Raw genomic sequence first — 20168 nt, forward strand, 5'->3', positions numbered from 1 at the left:
AGATACCCGATGCAGTCCCCTTCTCTTAGGCTCTGGCATCCAACAAGCACATTCAATCCATCATAAGGAAAAATGAAGGCTCCCCAGTAATCCCTGCTGGTTGCAATACCATCTGACTCCTTTGTTAAGGAACCAGCTCGTGTGGGTTTATGTAGGGTGCTTATATTGCTAGTTTTTAATGAGCTCAGTACAAATGATAAATTCTAGTTGGCTGGGGAGTGGGACCCCTGCGCGAAAGGATAGCCAAAGCAGGGCTGAGGCCTAGAGATCATCTGTTGCTTTGCAACCATCATAGGCTACAGTACTTGGCAACTACAAATGAGCCTTGTTAATGTCCTCAGGGATTGGGATTTGGGCAGTGTTGTCTAGAAAGCAGGGGAAACTGGGTGTTTTGTAGGCTTAGTATGGTCCCTAATGCACAGACCCTCCCCCCAAATGAACAAACAAACAAAAACAAGCCACCTTCAGGGAGCTGGCAGTTCTGGAAACTGGATAGTTCACGGCCCAGAGAAGCTCAAAAAATGAAATCTTCAGGTCAAGGGCTCATCAACATGAACCTCTGCTTACCACCCACCCCTCAACTTCCATTCTGTGGAGCCTCCCAGGCCTGCCTGAAAGCAAAGCTCTTCTAGACATTCAAAACATGTACAGTGTTCACTGAAGGTGAGGGAAGCAAGGGGAACCTCACGTAAAATCCAACTGGAATTTTTAACAAGGTGTCAGCATCATTTTGAATATCATTTTTTAACACTATTAAAGTTGAACATAATCATCACAATTTCTCTCCTTAAAAAGGAAAAAGGAAAGTGACTTCCCTTTCAATCAATATAGCCCCCACCCTAACCGCCATGAGACCCTGCCTTTGTAAAAGAAAAATCTAATAATATTAAATTTACTTCTCTCCAGCTGAGAGTTTATTTTAAGCCTCATAGAAATGTTAGTATCAGTTCTCATTTCTCTCTCTCATTATTTCTCTCACTATGAGACTTTTATTTTATTTTTTAAAATATGTTTTTATTGATTTCAGAGAGAGGAAAGGAAGGGGAGAAAGAAATGGAAACATCAATGATGAGAGAGAATCATTGATCAGCTGCTTCCTGCATGCCCCACACTGGGGATCGACCCGGGCATGTACCATGACCTCTTGGTTCATAAGTCGATGCTCAACCACTGAATCATGCTGGCTGGGCAACACTGGCCAATTTTAAGGATGAAAATGGAGATAGAGGACCATAAAATCTCTGGTCAGAAGAAATGAGGTTGCTCCCAAGGGGAAAACACCTAAAAATACAATATGGAGACTAAAGCATAAGGGACATTTGCATTTTGCTGACTATTAAGATGAGCCTTTTTCTGCCCAAGCCTGGATGAAGAATGCTTTTTGAAATCATACCATTAACCACCAAAAACTTTCAAGAAATACTTCATTATCCAATAACATTATTAAAATTAACTTGGTGATTCTAAAAAAAAAAAAAATACGAAAGAACCCATGCCAATTATTAAAAAAATAAAAGGTGCTGAGTAGGTCTTTTACAAAAATAAATGAAGAACCTTATTAAATGGTTATAGTGTTCCAAACTCAGAAAAAGTCAAGATAAATTACAAGCATTTAAATATGATTTAGAAAATCTATGCCAACCCTTCTTAAAATAGTCATAAAGTGGGGCTATATTTAATTGTACATTCTAAAGAGCAAATAGATTCAGTGCTATCAATACAAATCTTGGCCAAAACAGAATTCTTCAAAAGCAAACTCCTGGCTCAAATCAGGTAATTCTCAAAACACTGTAAAGCATAGTATTGGCATCCAACATTAGAGCTTGAATTAAAATGTATCAACCATCTCATTGATGAGTTTGACTAAATAAGAATAAAAAATTATAAGCTTCTAAAGGGCAAAACAATGAGTATAAGCAGAGTCAAAAGAAAAAAGATAAATCAAGAAAAACCATTTACAATACAAAGGACAAAGGGCATGCAGGAGGCAGCAAATCAATGATTTTCTCATCATTGATGTTTCTCTCTCTCTCTCTCTATCTCTCTCCCTTCCTCTCTGAAATCAATAAATATATATGTACATATTTTTTTTAAAAAAAAGAAAACATAAGTGGAAAAAAGTTGCAGAACAGTATGCATAAAATGATCTAATTTGAACATAAAATACTTGCATGGATATATGAGTATTTAGATATGCTTCATATATGCTTATATGTACAGAGAGAAAACTGTAAAGCTACACACCAAAATGTGAACAATAAATAGTGCACAGGCAAGAGATGAGCAGACAAGGTGGAGAGAGGATAACGTAAGTTTATGAATGAACTGCTTCCACTATATTTTCACAGGTTTTTAATGCCTTATAACAGTTTGACTGTTGCCCTTAAAAAGGCCCATAAAGCCTTAGCCAATTTGGCTTAGTGAATAGAGTGTTAGCCCATGGACTGAAAGGTCCGGGTTCGATTCCAATCAAGGTCACGTACCTACCTCAATTGCAGGCTCAATCCCCAACCCTGGTTGGGGTGTGTGTGGGAGGCAACCAATCCATGTGTCTCTCTCTCATCGATGTTTCTCACTCTCTATCTCTCCGCCTCCCTTCCACTCTCTCTAAAAATCAATGGAAAATATCCTCAGGTGAGGATTAAAAAAAAGAAAGAAATGTAAAATAAAATTAAAGACCCATGCAGGAATGTTTATGACACCTTTTTCATAATCACTAAAATCTGGAAACCCAAGTGGCATTATTTGGAGAAAGGATAAGCAAATGGTGGTATATCCATGCAATGGAATACTACTCAGCAATGAAAAGAAATTTTGACCACATGGATCAATCTTAAAGGTGTTACACTAAATAGACGAAGCTATGTTGTTGTATGATTTTATTTATATGATATTCCTGGAAAAGCCAAAATCAGAGACCAGCAGCAGCCAGGGGCTAGGGCTGGGGCAAGGGTTTACTATAAAAGGGGCACAAGGAAATTTGTGAAAGTGATGAGCTGTTCTGTATCTTAATTGTGATTGTTACACAACGGTATGACAAACTCATAGAACAGAATGCTTATAAGAGTAAATTTTACTGTATATAAATTAAACTTTATTTTTTAAGAACCTAAAAGTCCTTTGTCTAAGGAACTGTAGGGGAGGTCATTTTGAAGTTAGAGAGTTTGGTTTTCTTTTCACGGTTCCTATATAATGTCATTCCCCTCTAACATAATATACTGAAGAGATTCTGAACAGATTTCCTATTCTTTTTTTTTTAATATATTTTTTTATTGATTTTTTACAGAGAGGAAGGGAGAGAGATAGAGAGTTAGAAACATCGATGAGAGAGAAACATCGATCAGCTGCCTCCTGCACATCCCCTACTGGGGATGTACCCACAACCCAGGTACATGCCCTTGACCAGAATCGAACCTGGGACCTTTCAGTCCGCAGGCCGACACTCTATCCACTGAGCCAAACCGGTTTCGGCAGTTTTCCTATTCTAATGCATTCTATTTCGTTTAAAAATTAAAGATGGGCTTTTGCTCCACATAATATACTTCAGAACTCTGCCCTGGATGCTTTGGGAAAGCGGCCAGCTTCCTCATGGGGTGGATGTCCTGCAGTCACGGGGCTGAGTTCCCTGGATTCCAGGGGCTACATCCTTTTCCTGCTGGGATCACTACCCCATGAATGCCTTTCAGAGAGGAGTTTCAACCTGCCTCTGAAACCCAGAAGTAGTTACAAACGCTCCTTTAAATGAACCAAGAGCACAAGTAAGTGTGAGCTTTGAAATTCTGAGGCTGCACTGTTGGCAGAAGATAGCAGACAAGTTCGCTTTTCAGGCTCCTTTCTTTGAAGTATGCTTATTTCATTGCTCCAATCCTCACTCTTTATCAAAAGCCCCGTGCCTTTTCTCTCTGTTTAAGGAAGAAAACCTTAATTACACACACCTGAAACACCCCTACACACACTAAAACCGCCAGAACTGGGGCCGCCACCACTCCTTCCTCTGCTGGTTCCCTGGGCTCACCCTGGAGTCAGAACCAGGGAGCATTCAGGGGTGAGTGCTGCGCAGTGACAGCAAACACTCGGCACTCAAAGCCAACCCCGGGGCCCCGACCCCAACCCTGTCACCGAGCTTCGGGACCCCAGGTGAGGTTCCTTAGCCATAAAGTGGAGAACCGCATCCACCTTTATAAAAACGGCAGTCGGTGCGTGCAGAGGGCCAACTCTGCACCAGGGCCTCTACTAGCCCCTCATTTTAATCCTTCCCACGACTAGATTTATGGGTGAGAAATTGGGCTTAAGATCGCTGACAAGCTTGCACAACACCTGGGCGGGAATTTTAAATCTCTAAACTCACACCCAAACCTTCACCTTGGCTGAAGCTCCCAGATGATTCTAATCAGCCTCCAGGTGGGACACCAGTGCAGGGGGAGGGGGCAGGGTGGAAATATAAAGAAATTCTATTCACAAAACTTGGCTGTGCTGCTGCGTTTTCTGTTTGGCAGGCAAGACCCTGTAGTCCCTGCCTCGGGGTTAAGCACTGTGGCCACAGCTGCCACTCAACGGGTAAGAGGCTCTAAAAATACAACTCGGACATTCTGCTTCCTGAGTCCAATACCCTTCACTTCAGACTGGTTCTCCTTCCTGCTTGATGCTTGTGACGTGAGGGCATAATCAAAACCATTTTAGATGGCACCGTGTCCCATGAGAAGCTTAAGCAAAGAAGCTAAAGGCAGAAATGCACTTCTGTCAGGTGGCCAAGCTGAGAAATGTGAACTCTCCTCAGAATGCACCACATCAACAAAAGAGGAAAAGCACTTCATTTGAGTAGCACCACGAAAAGCAATGGTTTCCTTCTTTTAGTAAAATTGTTCCAAGGATTTTGACCAGGCTTTCTTCATTCATTTCAAAGGAAAACTTGAAGTCACTGAGAATTTTCAGAGAAATTATTTGTTTATGTCACAATTGAGAGAACTACACATTTATCAAAATTTTAATACAATGAAATTTTCATTTTTAAAACTTAGATTGCAGCATACTCATCCTAGTAGGGAGAAAAAGCTGAGTCTGTTCACTGAAGAAAAACAATCAGACACTGAGTAACTGCTGTCATCGTATTTCGTACAGGAAGTATACCCTTTTCTTAGTATGCCTTGTATTTATGCAGCATCTTACTTTTTTCCCCCAAAAAAAATGCTTTAAGCCCTAACCGGTTTATCTCAGTGGATAGAGCGTCAGCTTGGGGAACTCAAGGGTCCCAGGTTTGATTCCAGTCAAGGGCATGTACCTTGGTTGCAGGCACAGCTGATCGATGTTTCTCTCTCATTGATGTTCCTAACTCTCTATCCCTCTCCCTTCCTCTCTGTAAAAAATCAATAAAATATATTTTTTTAAAAATGCTTTAAAATTCATTCTCCCATACTTCATTATGCTTACTGAAAAAAAATTTGCTATGTCCCTATTTATGAACTGCATCTTTTCTATAAAAAATTAAGACAAGCAGTATTAGTTCATCTTAGAGATATGAACAGCGAGCTTCAAGGATGTTCAGTGACTTTCCCAAGGTCACAAAGAGTTGATAGAAAGGCCAGAGAAAGAAGCAATGTCTCTTGCTATCTCAGCTCATATTGGACATTTTGCATATATTACAATGCAAATTTGTGTGGTGTGTGTGTGTGTGTGTGTGTGTGTTTTCAAAAAGCCCAGTAAGACTGATGCTGTGCAAAGAATTAGAATTCTTTGTTGTTGTTTGTTAGCAAACTTCAATCTAAGATGGTTTCATCTGAGGAGTGGTGGGGGTTGGGTGGATGTGGGCAAAGGGGGGAGGAAATATGGGACATCTATAATAGTGTTAGCAATAAAAAACCTGAGAAAACTAAAAAAATATATTAATAAAATATAAAATGGATGCATCTGAAGTAGAACCATTGTTTTAAGTTAGCATGTTAAATCAGAAGAAAGGATTATAGAACCAGTTTAGTGAGTAAAATTAACTTGCATAAAAAGCAGCTACACATGCCCCTTTTTTTTCCAAGTGCAGAAGTTGACACATTTTCATTATAATCCCAAAGGATAAGACTCATAGGGAACATGAAATGAAAAAACAAACAGGTGTCTGCTGGCTTCGAGTAGCTGGCAAAGAATTGTTTCATTAAAATAAAAAAAAGCTTTACAAACAAACCAAGTAAATAATCCCTACTTTGGATGGATGGCCCAATAGAAGTGAAGCACTCCTGTGCCACTCCCTAGAAAAGAAAAATTGGCCTAGCAGCTGCCACCTCTGGTATCTGTTTCCCCAAATGAGCCGGAAAGGCAAGAAGAGCAGCATCAATTTTTAAAAAGTTGACGTTTTCTCAAATCCATCGTATATATTCACAATTCTTTTCTTTAATGTCCATCTACATATTATCATGCAACCAAGACCCAGAATTCTAACTCAGAGAGGAAGGACCTGCTTGGTAAGTGGCATAAGGGGGGATTTGCTGTGTCTTTGTCACTCCTGGGGCATTTTACTGTAACTGAGCGCAGCCATAAAAGCACAGTGTTTTCTAGCAAAATCAGACTCAGGAATCACTCCATGCCCTTTTTACTGATAAAACACAAAGAGGTGCTGGCTCTCAGTTAAGGTCACAAAGGTACAAATGACAGGGCCAGGGTGGGACCTCACCTCAGCCCACTTTATCCCACAGCGCTCCAGCCAGCCAGTTGCCTGGTTCAAATCCCAGCTCTCCCACTTACTAGCAGTGTGACCTTGGACCAGTCATTCCACTTTTCTGCATTTCATCTATAAAATGGGATGTTACAGCACCCAGCTCACAGGGCACTGCGAGAATTGGTGAGTTACATCTGTAAAGCCCATGGCAAGTGCTTGAGAAAAGTTAGCAACCACCACCACCACCACCATCATCATCATCTCTACAGCTTAGCTTTCCATATGGAATCCATTGAACCCTCGTGATTTACTATGTTTAAATGTGTTAGAGCAGCAATTTTCAACCAGTGTGCGGCAGAATTTTTTAAACATACAATACCTGACTATTTAGCCAGGGACGCTGACCTCTTTTCCCTTAGATTGTCAAATAAAAAAGTGACAACAGCCAACACAACAATATCCATCCAGTGTGAATGAATCAAAATTATAGCTATTTTTGTCTGAATGGCAAATATATATATATTTTTGGTGTGCTGCAGAAGTTTAGTAATTAAAGTATATGTGCTATGAGATGAAAATGGTTGAAAATCACTGTGTTAGAGAACTCAGAATAGATATGTTTTTAATGTTGTGTGATTTTAGGGTAGCATCAAGCCATGAGATCTTGAATTAGCCACTCAGTCAAAATGAGCTTCAATTTCTCCATGTGACACCGGAGCAGGATGATACTTGCTCCACCTACCTCACACAGTTAGGTGATGAGCAAAGTTAAAAAGAAAGAAAAGAGGCGGCAGCGATGGAGGCACCACGCAGGTGTTCAGTGATTTAGAACAATGAATGCAATCCTCCCCCAAACCCTGTTGTGGACACCCCACCAAGACAGGACAGGCACCCACTTAAATTTCGGTTTGGATGTCAAGAATGAAAGTGCCACGCAAACACCAGCAGGGTATGGAGAGGTTCCTTGCTCTCATATGAGGTTTTCTGGGGAGAGCAGGCAGCTCCCAGACAGGAGAGAGCAGAACACGAGACTGTGAGTGTGGAGGGGGCGGTTCGGGGAGGGGACAGTACAGCCTGGCCTGGGGCTTACATAGCATGAACCTTTCACCAGCACCAAAGGAAAGCGTTCCTAGGCTTTTTGTATCAGCTTGCCTAGACGCAGGGCAGAAGGGAAAGAGGGAGGGGCTAGGCTTAAATGCTGTCACAGTCAAGCATCAAAAGAAACAGAATCAGACTCCCTCCTTATTACAAACTCTGGGAGATAGGTCCCATCTTGGAGATGAGGAAACAGGACTCAGTGTGTGTAGATCACCTGTCATAGCAGGTTTAACTTTAGCCCTTCAACTTCAAACCTAAGCATCCTCCTTTCACCACGCCCCCCCCCCTCCCCTTTTTCAAGATCCTGTAAGTTCCCGTCAACCAGGTGATAGCAGAAGCACTGCCTGGCCCCACCTGCTTGCCCGGCATCAGTCAGCCAACCATAGAAAAGCTGAAGACAGCTGTGATCCATTTTAAGCCCAATTAGTGGTTTATGATCACCTTTACTTTCTCCAAAGAAGAAACAAAGAAAGAAAGGGGAGGGGGGCAAGGAAGGATAGAAGAAAGGATGGAAGGAAGGAAGGAAGGAAGGAAGGAAGGAAGGAAGGAAGGAAGGAAGGAAGGAAGGTTTCAGAGTTTGGTTCTAATGTTTCCATTGCTAACACTATTGTCCTTGAAGCTGGGGGAAAGGTGACACTGCTTAAAGGATTCTCTTCACATACAGGTAAAATTCCATTTCCAGTTTATCCAGTGAACGTTAGGTTCTATTGCAGCAGTCACACTCTTAGCAATGGCTAGCATCCATTTCTCTTATCTGTAATTGAGTTCATGTTGGATTATTTTCTCTGCTTAATGTCTTTATTGAGATTGCCCCTTATTCCCCCCATAAAAAACCTAAGTCTCGAGCATCACTGCAAAATCATGAAAGATTAAATTAAAATGAGCAGGAATCAATTTTTCATGGCTTATAAGGCTCTGAATCACCTCAGTTGAAGTTCTTCTGGGTAACCAAGCCAGATCAGGTTCCAAATATGCTAAGCTTTCCTGTTAGAATTACAGTTACTTCAGCTCTCTCTTCAACTCAGAACACCCCGTTCTGCTTCTCCTCAGGTGGGCAGCCTTCACCAGCTAAGATGGCCTCAAATGGGAGCTATACAGGCAACCGGATCTGTTTTGAACCAGCTGGTTCTGCAATATTTATGTATTAGTTCATGACTCTTTTCTGAATGAATTGCATTACATATCAAACCACTACTTAGCACAGAAAATATTTATGCTTCTCTGTTGGCCATATTTAGGAAGCACTGAAGAGGTCTTTGCCTTTCTTGAAGATTTCTTAGATCTATTTTTAGAGTCACAGAAACAAATCTCAGAGTTGAGTGAAATTCCCAATGGCCAGTCTTTCTTGCCACTTACTGGAGCTGCTGTGTGCTCTAACCTCTTCCTGTCTATTCTACTACACTCTGAATCCTCTTTCAAGGATAGAATTCAGACATGAAAATATAACATTTGAGAGAAGCATTCAAGGCAACTTATTTCTTAGGAAATACAATGTAAGTCATCGATCAATATGGGAAATTGGTAAGAAAGATTTTGTCCTAATGATTAAAATGGCTCCAACAGGCATTTCCCCGAAGAGTCATCTTGCTCCCCCCTCCCAGCTACTGCAGATGGTCATAGCACACCCTTTCATCATCATCATCCCTTTTGAGGGAATTATAGCTTATTGGAACCAGTTAACAAAGAAGAAGAGCACAATACTGGCTGGGGGGGGGGGGGGCGAATTCAGGTGGATAATTTGCTATTAACAAAAAGAAATAGCAAAAATTCTGGCTGTTAAGGTCAAGTTTTTCAATCCCATTTACCCCTCTATTTTAAAAAGTAAAGCCTATTATCACATCTTATCATAGCATATGTGGACTTTCTTCCCCGCAGAAATAAGAGTGCATTTGAGCATTCTCAAAGTAACTCTTGGAGCACTGTATCAAATGTATGTGAAACAAACTCCTCCATTCCAAATGTAAGAAAGAAAGCATTTGATTCCAAATACATTCCATATTCACTTGGCTTAATCTAATCATTTTAGATAGATTCGTTATTAGCCCTGACCTAGAAGAGACTTGGGGATATTCTACACACAGTACTACCAGCATTGAAAAATGTTGATGTTAATAGGTTAATTGGTTCCACCGAGCTTTCGCGTGCTTGTAATCCAGCCTCATCTATTATTTTCTGCCAAATTCTCTTGAAAGTCCAAATCCCCAGGCAGCAGCTGGCCATCCCTCTCACAGCCCCCGATTCCTCGAAGCTTTCCAGTGCCCTGATCACGCCCTGGCTGTCGGCCCCTCCAGGAGCGTCCAGCCCGGAGGGCGGCACGCCACGCGCCAAGTCCCCCGGAATGCCCCAGACGGTTCAGGAAGGGCGGGTCGCAGGCCGCGGGGAGGCGGCTGCCCTCTGTGAGCGCTGGCTGCACGTCAGGGCCTTCAAGGATGGAGGAGAAAGTGCCGACCACCGGGCACGGGGCCCGCCATCACCTGCCTCTTCCCATACCCCTCACCCTCGGCACACGCGGGGTCCAGCGGGACAGGGAGCAGGGGTCACCTGGACCTTGGACTCTCCGCCGGGGACGCTCCGCCGGCACCCAGACACACTCTAGTGGAGAGTGGCTCAGCCCGGGCCGGAGGGGCGCGCCACTTGGTGACCAATGGCCGTAGCAGGAGTACCGGGGCGAGGGTGGCGGCCCGGCCCTGGAGCGGCGCGCCCCGAGCGCCCCAGGATGGCCCGGCCAGAGAACCCGGTGGGCAGGGAAGTGGCACTTGCAAGGTCAGCCAGGGGTCCGCGTCTGTGCAGACCGAGAGGCCGATCCATCCCCTTCCCCAAGCGGGAAAAACTAGTGTCCGGCAAGCTGAAGCCCGGCGCGGGGCCCCGCTCGCGGCCGGCGAGGAGGCTGCGGGTCCCGGGCCGGCGCCCCGCCCCGCGCCCGCCACGTTCACTCACCTGGCAGTTGGTGCCGGAGACCCCGGCGGGACAGGTGCAGATATAGCTGGTCTCGCCGGCGGGAGCCGGGGACTGAGGGCCGGGCGCGGGGCGCGGAGTGCAGACGCCGCCGTTCCGGCAGGGCTGCGCGGCGCACGGCCCCGGGACGGGCAGGGGCACGGCGGGCACCGGGCTGGCCAGGCAGTCGCCGCGGGGCCCCGCGCCGAGCAGCAGGAGCAGCAGGAGCAGCAGGAGCAGCGGGGCCGGCGCGGGCAGCAGCTGCGCACGGGGCGCCGGGGCGCGGCGGGGCGGCATGGCTGACGGAGTGGGCGCGGAGCGGAGCCGGAGCCGGAGCCGGGGCCGGAGCTGGGGCGCGGTGGCGGCGGCGGCTGCGGGAGCGGTGGCGGCGGCGAGGGCTGCTCCGCGGGGCCTGGCGCCTCCTGCAGCTGCGGGAACCGTGGTTCCCGGGCAACGACGGGCGGGGCTTGTGGGGCGGGGCAAACGGAGGCGGGGCGCCGGGCAGCGAGGGAGGAAAGGGGCGTGGGGACCCTTCCTAAGCTAGGGGTTGGGGCGGGAGGAGCTTCAGGCCTCCCTGAGCCCCTAGGTGTGAGGGTGCGGTCAGAGGCGGGGGTGTGTCCACCGGTGGTGGCGCTGGCCTGGCCAGAGCCGGGCGGTGCTCGGGCAGGAAAGGGGCTGAAGGGGTCAAAGCCGGCCGAGGGAAGGACTTTGCCAGCCTCCAGCTGCTGAGCGCCCCCAATGGGCTGGGCAGGGGCAGGAACGCCGCGCCGCGAAGGGCAGGGCGGCCCGGGCTGGCAACCGCCACCCGCTGCCTCTTGGCGCAGAATCTAGGAGCCCGCGGCAGGGACCGGCCTCACCTCATTCCCGGGGCTACTGCCCCTTCCACAGTTCTCCCCCGCTGACACCCCCTGGCCGCACACCGCCCACGCCCAGAGCCCCCGCACCCGCTCATCAGCCGGGCTCGCTGGGAAGTGACCTTGAGTCGGCTCAGCCGCCCTGGGGCCCTTGTCCTTGGTGCTGACCGCGGAGGCTCCCTTCTGGCGAGCCCGGCCTTGCTCGCCACTCAGCAGCGTCTGACTGTGGCTTGTGGGCGCTGAAAAGGGCCTCGGAATCGGTGTCAAATCCTGTCGTTGCACCGAGGAGGAAACTGAGGCCCCGACGGGCTGGACTGGAACCCAGTGGGTCACTTGGCTCCCAGCCCAGAACTCGGCGAGTCTCCCAAAAAAGAGTTGCTCAGAAGTGCAGGTTTGCAAAGGCCCTGCCAGGATTCCCTAGTACTACAGGGCTCTGCAGGAAAGGAACATTCACCGGGACCCACTTGGGCGGGGCGGGGCGGGGCGGGGCGGCGGGTGAGGGACTCTTCTAAACGCCCGGGTTAGCCTCATTCTTGCTTTGACAACCACGGAGGTCAAGCTCTGCTGAGTAAACGCAGCTCGATTTGTCTCTGCCACCCGACCTTTCCCGGCCTCTACTAGGCATAGGCTCTCAGGTACTTGCTTTTTGAAGATGGCCACGTGAGAAAGCAAAATGTCTCTTGGCTTGACAGTTTGGGCAAATTTTTTAGGGCACACAAAAATTGTTTTGTAAAACCTGGGCAAATGAGCAAGCAGAGATGCCGCATGACCCCATGCATGCAAAATCTCCAGTGGAAACAGGAGACGCACTGTCCACCCTCTCCCAGCCCTGCTGGACATAGGAGCCAATGTCAGGGGTTTGTGCTTTAGTTTAGGAGACACCTGAAATTCCTGTGGCCACTGCAAGAGGTCGCTGAAACCCAGAAGGGTCTGCATGCAGCAGGGGGCACTCATCTCTCCAGGTGGATCCAAACGGGTTTTTACGTTTTCCCTCACACCTGCTGCCTTTTATCTCCGGACCTCCTCTTTTTTAAAAAATCCTAATTTTGTGCCACGCCAGCACCCTCTGCTGGTACTAGCCTCATCATTCAGGTGTTCTTCCACTTTCTGTGCCCCTGGAGTATGCATTCTTTCTTGGCACTAATTTCTCTTACCTTAAGTCCTGGAATAATGGACTAGTGCTCATTCCCGCACATCAACACACACCTCTGAAGCAAAGTGAAGTATAAGAAAAGTTGTGAACTCATTAAAATCACAAGTTTTTATGTTTGCCTAGCAATCCCCTTATGAATGGATTTCATATCATTTCAAAATGTGGCCAAAACCGGTTTGGCTCAGTGGATAGAGCATCGGCCTGCAGACTGAAAGGTCCCAGGTTCGATTCCGGTCAAGGGCATGTACCTGGGTTGCGGGCATATCCCCAGTAGGAGATGTGCAGGAGGCAGCTGATCGATGTTTCTCTCTCATCGATGTTTCTAACTCTCTATCTCTCTCCCTTCCTCTCTGTAAAAAATCAATAAAATATATTTTTAAAAAAATGTGGAAGAACAGAGGTTTTATTTTCTGAAAGCCAATTTCTGAATTTTGAAGATAACATTTAGCCTTTTTTAAGTATCCTATCTTTAATCTTAAAAAGGCATATTATGGAAGAGACAATAAAAGACCATTTCATTGTTCTCCAAGCTGGAGAGCTTGGCTCCATTTCTTGCCCCTTGCTTCTAGGTGGAGCCATGCAATTAGTTCTAGACAACAGAGCATGGCATTGTGTGCCCTGGCCGCAAACACCTCACACTAAATACCAGGTGACCACTGTGGTGGTTGCTGTGATCACTCTCGGAGAAGTGGGTCCTTCTGTGGTTCTGAAGGCTGATTTGGTACTTGGCTGACAGACTTCCAAATACTCATCTAAAGACTCCAACTAATATATGACCTTGACATTTTAACAGAAGTTATTACAATAATGTTGGCCCTATGTTTAAATAAAACCTAAAAATTCAGTTGTCCAGGCCTTTGGTTCATGCTGTTACAAATTTACAGAACATCAAATCTGCACCCTAAACCATCTCATTTCTTTTTTTTTTTTATATAGAGACTCTATATTAATAAGGGAAAGATATCCAAATAATGAGTCTTGATTTCAACAAAGAATGTGATAGAGTTTCTCACAGTCACCTTCTGGGGAAAGTGGACTTGAAGCCCTTTAACAAGTGTAGTCTGAACATGCTAGTCAGGGGACCACTTCTAGGTCAGATGAAAATTTTAGGAAAATGCCAGAGTCTCAAAATTTGACAGCTAATACAATTCATAACAGCATCAAAATGTAACATTATCTCAACCAGTAAAAATGCTGAGCTAAAGTAAGTAAAGCAGAATATGAAGTGAATGATAGTGCCTTTGGCCTTACTGCTATTTACCAATATTGCTACCTCTCCTTCTTCCAGGAACTTCTCTATAGGACTCCCTTTTGAAGTGAGGGGAGGTCATATGACCTGCCTTGGCCAATGAAATGTGAGGAAAATAGCACACATCACTTCCAGGTGGACTCCTTTAAAATACAGTGCATGACTCATGTGACCATGGTAACCAGCAAGATTCCAAGAGGTGGAGGCTCCTTCAGCCTGGCTCTGAGGGAGGACAACCTGGTGAAGCAATGGGAACCTACAATGGACATATGGCATGAGTGAGACATAAACTGTTGTAGTTTTAAGCCACTGAGTCCCAGCAACATGAAACAACTGTAGGTCACACACTCGTGAGTGGCAGGGCAGATGTGATTGTTCCCTATGAGCAATGCAGCGTGACCCGCTAGCTTAGGTGTGGTAGTCCCGGGGGGTAGGCAGCCTGATCCAATTCAGGATCCCAAGGCCTTTAGATTGAATGGAACAGAACATTTTTAAGAAACAGTTTGGCTCGTCTCTCTTCATGGATCTACTCCACAGTTATAACTCAACTGAGTTATACTATAGGATGTTATAGAAATGTTACAAACCAAGGCAATATAATTGTCTTTATTTTTTGTGTTTTGTCACAACAGAAGACATCTTCCCAGTACAGCACAGGTTCATAGACACTAGGCATACGAGAACCACTGGTCTCAATGAGCAATGCTCCTCTTACCAGTGAGGTTCTCACATTCCATGACATTCAGAGCATCCTGTGGAAGTGCTGGCCTGGATGCATCATGGGTGATCCGTAGACTTAGAATATCATATTTAGAACAGAATGCAAAGGATACCTGATATGATCTCCTGGGCTTTGAAATAAATCCAACTGGAACATTTACATGGGGCATAAGTCACCTTCAGCTTACCTCCAGTTCCACAGCCATAATACATGCCTCTAGCAATGATTTAGCACTCATCTCCCCCAAAGCATCTAAGTTGTCTGTGGCCATTGACAAATCGGTCCCTATGTCTCTCTCTGCACCCAACGTTGCCTGTAGACAGTGACAAGTATTACTGTTGCCTCTTTCTATATTCAGTTACCCTTTAAGAATATAAGGGAACATTCCTTCCTCCTGAAGAAGGTGGGCCTGAATGCTGGGTTGCAGCAGGAGTCAACTTAAAAGAAAAAGTTGGTCACACAATCCAGAGGGAAGAAACACAATGCTGGGTGATAATTTTCTGCCATGGAGAACAGCACCAAACAACCTACACTGATCAGAATAGTCATATCAGAACCCATGATGGCGTTAAAGAAATTACTCAGTGTCCTTAACCTTGAGATGCCACATATTACGGAGGTAGAAATCTCTGTGTTGAATGAGATCATCTAGAAGGTTGACCCATGAGCTGGATCTAGGCAATCGGAAGCTCCTAACCTCCTGTCCTTTAATTGGAATGTGTTCATCCAGAACACTGTTCCCACAGCCAGAGCTATTCCAAGGACATAGCCTGGAGAAAGTAAGATATTATTGAGACCATCTAGACTGAATATTGAAGGAACCCCATTCAGGCCTCTATGTAAACTTTTAACATTCTGGCGGGATGATGCAGCAATCTACTCCTCTTGTGGTCGTCCAAGATGAGCCTTGTATGTAGGTTTCAGTGTTTATTACACCTCTTACCCACTCACATGGAGCGGTCTGCCTCTTTCTTTGGTCTCTCCTTGGCCTCCAGGTATGGGGGTCAGTTTCAGATTTCACCAGGGAAGCTCCAGAATGCTCACTGTGAACAAGAACCTTGCTTTATAGAGCTCTTGGGAGAAGTAAGTGGGATGATAGTGGTGATACAGAGTATATACAATGTACCTGGCACTAATATGAGTATATTTTACATATTATATCATTTAATCCTAATGCCAGAGATAGCAACTATGACTTCTGCCCAATTAAAAAAGACAAAATTAAGGTACAGTGAGGTTAAATTAAAAAAAAAACCTAGTCACTCAGGTTCCAAGTACTAGATAGATAGATAGATAGATAGATAGATAGATAGATGATAGATATATAAGAGACTGACCCAAACCCTCAGACCCAGGAGCGGTCAGGTGACCTAGGCCTGAGCATTCCGCTGGTGATGGAGATCAGTTCAGAGATGGTCATATGACCCCAGTCACATTCTCATTTTTATAAAGTGTGTAAACCACTGACAGCTCAACAAAGCTAGCACACACACACACACACACACACACACACACACAGTCACATAAAGATCTTTAAATATTCACAAAATTATCCAGCAAATGATTAAACATTAATATATAATAACCATGTGAGGTTTATTCCCAAAATAAAAGTATGATTAAATGTCAGAAAAGCTATTCACCTATATTAATAGATTTAAGAAAAAAAATCCTATGATCTTCTTTATAAATGCTGAAAAGGCATTTGATAAAATTCAATATGCATTCTTGATAACATTCTTGATAAAATGAGAAAAGATAGTATTTCCTTATTATAATACTAGAGACCCGTTGCAGGAAGATTCCTGCAAGAATAGGGCTTCCTGCAGCCAGCGCGAAGCAGAGAAGGGAGCAAACCCGCCTCCGCCGGCCCGCTTGCTTCTCCACAGCTTCGCTCCCTTCTGCAGTGCTTGGCTTCCTTCTACATCATCTTTAGTCTTCACTCCATGCCCATGTATGCAAATTAACCGCCATATTTGTTGGGTTAATTTGCATGTTCATCTGATTGGTTGGTGGGCATAGCAGAGTGACACCAATTTGCATGTTTCTCTTTTATTAGTGTAGATAATATAGACTGAGTGGCCAGATTATTATGACCACCTGACATTTGTAGGCATATTAGCTATAATTTCTCACTGAAGTTGCTAGAGGGCCAGACCATTATAAATAGGGAAGCAGGTAATGTGATTCCATACCTAGAGAACCCAATTAGAATTATATTGCAAACAATAAGAGAATTCCATATATCTGGGTATGAAATAAATACACAGAATCAGAAAACTTCATATCTATAAATAGCAAGCAGGTAATAGATATGGACATGAAGAATTCTCATTTATATTAGGAACAAAAAGAGAAAGCCTAGTAATAAATAATATGAAATAGCTACTAAAGAAAACATTAAAATATTACTGACAAACACAAAATAAACATGAAGAAATAGAAAGGCATCACATGACCTTGGAGAGGAAGACTTAACATCAGAAAATAGAAATGTCCGCACGCTAATCCATTAATTTAACACAATAAATACATTTACCAATAAGATTTCAGACAATGAGGTTAGACAAGTTGATTCTAAACTTCACATAGAAAAATAAACAACCTAGGAGAACCAGGGAACTTTGAAACAAGAAGGCAATGAGGTGGGACTAACTCTATGAGGTATTAAAACCTAAGACAAAACTACAATAATTGCAACATTAAATGGACAGACAAATCTATGGAACAGACTAGGGAGTCTAGAGAAAGAACTAAATATCTGTGAAAATTTAGTATATGCTGAGAGCTGGATGAATTGCTCAATACATTGAAGCAACTGAGTTACCACCACATGAAAAAAAAATAGTGTAGAATCCATCCCTCACAACTTACACCTAAATAAACTCCAAATGGATCAAATGCAACCCAAAAAAAGAAGCCATAAAAGCACAGCAAGAAACCAATGCAGAATATTTTTACAATCTTGGAGTGTGACACATGTTCATAGCCACTGAAAAAAAGATCAAAACATTTGTCAGCATAACATTCCAAAATTTCACATGGCAAAAATCACCATATGCAAAGTGAAAACACTGAGATAAACATTTGCAACTTTCATCAAAATCAAAGGACTAATTTCTATGTTTAAAGCAGCACTTCCCTGGAAAGCATTCTACAGGACACTGGTTCCTTTGGATATTAGCAGGCTGGCTGGATAAATACTCACAAGTGATCATTTTTATTCTTCACAGCAGGTATGTGCATTTATATATTTTTAAAATATGTAGCATTATTGATTTCAGAGAGGAAGAGAGAGGGAGAGAGAGATAGAAACATCAATGATGAGAGAGATTCATTGATTGGCTGCCTGTTGCATGTCCCACACTGGGGATGGATCCCGCAGCCTAGGCATGTGCCCTGACCAGAAATTGAACCATGACCTCCTGGTTCATAGGTCAATGCTCAACCACTGAACACCACCAGCCTGGCTGTGAATTTATAATTTAATAGCTAATGTCAGGTTGACCTTTTTAGAGATTCTACCAATTCACATTCCCACCAGGAATGTGTAGGACTCCCTGTTTTCCTTCCCATCATAAGGTTTTATTAAACTTTTTATCTTTGAAAATCTAATAAGTGGGAAAGATAGCTCAGTGTAGTTTCCTTTTTCTTTTTTTCTTTCTTTTTTTTCTTTTTTAATGGGCACAGTGATGTTCTACCCAATCCTCAGTGTAGTTTTCAAGTATATTTCTCATCCAGAGTTAAAGTGAGCAACTTTTCATGTACTTTGGAGACATTGGTATTTTCTTGTATTTGTTTTGTTAATCCTCCCCTGAGGGTATTTTCCCCATTGCTTTTGAGAGAGAGAGTAGAAGGGTGGGAAAGAGAGAAACATGATTGGTTGCCTACCTCACTCGCCCTGACTGGGGACAGGGAGCTAACTCTAAACCAAGGTATGTGCCCTTGACCAGAAATCGAACTGGTGGGAGAGGGCGAGAGGGCGAGAGGGCGAGAGGGCGGCTTTGGGCTGTTGGAAACCGAACCTAGGCTCTCCAGCCAGAACTTGGCTGGAGAACTTGGCTAGAGATCCTGGCTAGGCTGCTGATCAACTGAACGCTGTCTCCGTGTCATTCCTTCTTCGCCGACTCCATCCACACCTTTGGGAACCCACAAGAAAATGAGTTTAAATATTCCTCTCCTCATCATGTTCTACAACATACTCTATTCGTAATTAATATACTAAATGTAGATTCTGAGGGAAATTCCCCGATGTACAGACATTGGAACCCTGATCTAACTAAACCTAAAGCCCTCGTCAAATGGAGAGACTTGCTTACAGGAGCCTGGAAGGGACCTGATGTGGTTTTAACCTGGGGGAGAGGATATGCTTGTATATTTCCACAGGACGCAGACTCACCTGTGTGGATTCCACTCTAGTCCGACCTTATGTCTCACTGCCCTCCGTCTCTGCCTCATCCTAGCACACCTGACCAGTGCCCATATGCAGCAGATGTGCAGCCCTGAGCTGGAACCATCTGTCCATTGGGAGGATCACATGTGCCTCCTTTTTGTCTGTCCATATGTCCCAGCTTTGCTCCACATCTCCTTTCCTTTTTCTTTCTTTTTTTTAATCTGACTACTTGTTTGCTGGTTCTTTGGCCTTTCTCCTTTTCTCCTGAACACAGCCTTTTCTAGAATCTCCCTACCCTACTGTTCCAGGAAGGGCACCTCCCTTTTCTGCCATGACTAAGGGCTGTCTGGTATATGCCCCATATGTGGAGTTATCTTGTGCCAAGAGCCTGACATCCTGGGCTGAGAAAGCCCTGTCCTGGGACTCTCCTTTGTCCAGTATTGGCCCCTCTTGCCCTTGTGTCAAGAGGGACCCCCTTCTTACAGTCCATTTGCCCACAGCTGTTGCCTGGGCTTTCTGTTCACACTAAAGTTGAGGTCTCGTGGTGGCCAGTGCCATGGATCTGTCTCTTGCCCACTGGCGTGAGCTGGGCCCTCCCTGGAGAAGAAACCTGGGTTCCCCAAGAGATGTGACCAGAGCCGGGGCCCCGCCAGCAGGCGAGGGGAGCCCAAGGCAGGTGCTGGGCGTGGAGGCCACAGGGGCATAGGCTACCTAGGAGACAGAACTGAACCTCTTGCAGGGGGGGCACTGCCCCTCCCTCATTCGCACACCTCACATCACCCTGCTTGGCCCCAGAGGACGGCTGGTTAGCCAGAGATGGGTAAGATTCCTCAGGGAAGGAACAACCTAAGACAGGCACAGTTGCAGAGGGGCCATCAGGAGACAACTTGGGGGTCAACAGAGGTGGGGCACAGACCCTCACCCCCTCAACTTTGCAGAGGCCTGAACCCTCACCCCTTCTGAGGGAGGTCTCCTGCCCCCATGGCTGCTCCACTTCCCACGCCCAGCTCAGATCGGGACCCAGGTAAAGACAGACACTGGCTGACAGCAGCTGCCCTCTCACTGCAACAGGACTTGTTTCCCATTTCTACCTTGGACCACAGGGAATGGGGCAGCTGAAGGA

The 20168-nt window shown here is 45.1% G+C and overlaps 1 protein-coding gene across 1 annotated transcript in view; it reads right to left on the bottom strand.

Moving 5' to 3' along the window:
* The window catches only part of DNER (delta/notch like EGF repeat containing), a 231067-nt gene extending 219950 nt beyond the window's left edge, over positions 1-11117 (bottom strand). The window contains exon 1 of the mRNA XM_081095960.1: positions 10679-11117. Within this exon, the coding sequence (XP_080952086.1) occupies positions 10679-10972 (294 nt within the window). The 5' untranslated portion in view covers positions 10973-11117. The remainder of the gene's footprint in view (positions 1-10678) is intronic.
* Between the last annotated feature and the right edge of the window lie 9051 nt (positions 11118-20168).

Source organism: Myotis nattereri (assembly GCF_964212035.1).
Source record: "Myotis nattereri genome assembly, chromosome: 7".
Taxonomy (NCBI): domain Eukaryota; kingdom Metazoa; phylum Chordata; class Mammalia; order Chiroptera; family Vespertilionidae; genus Myotis; species Myotis nattereri.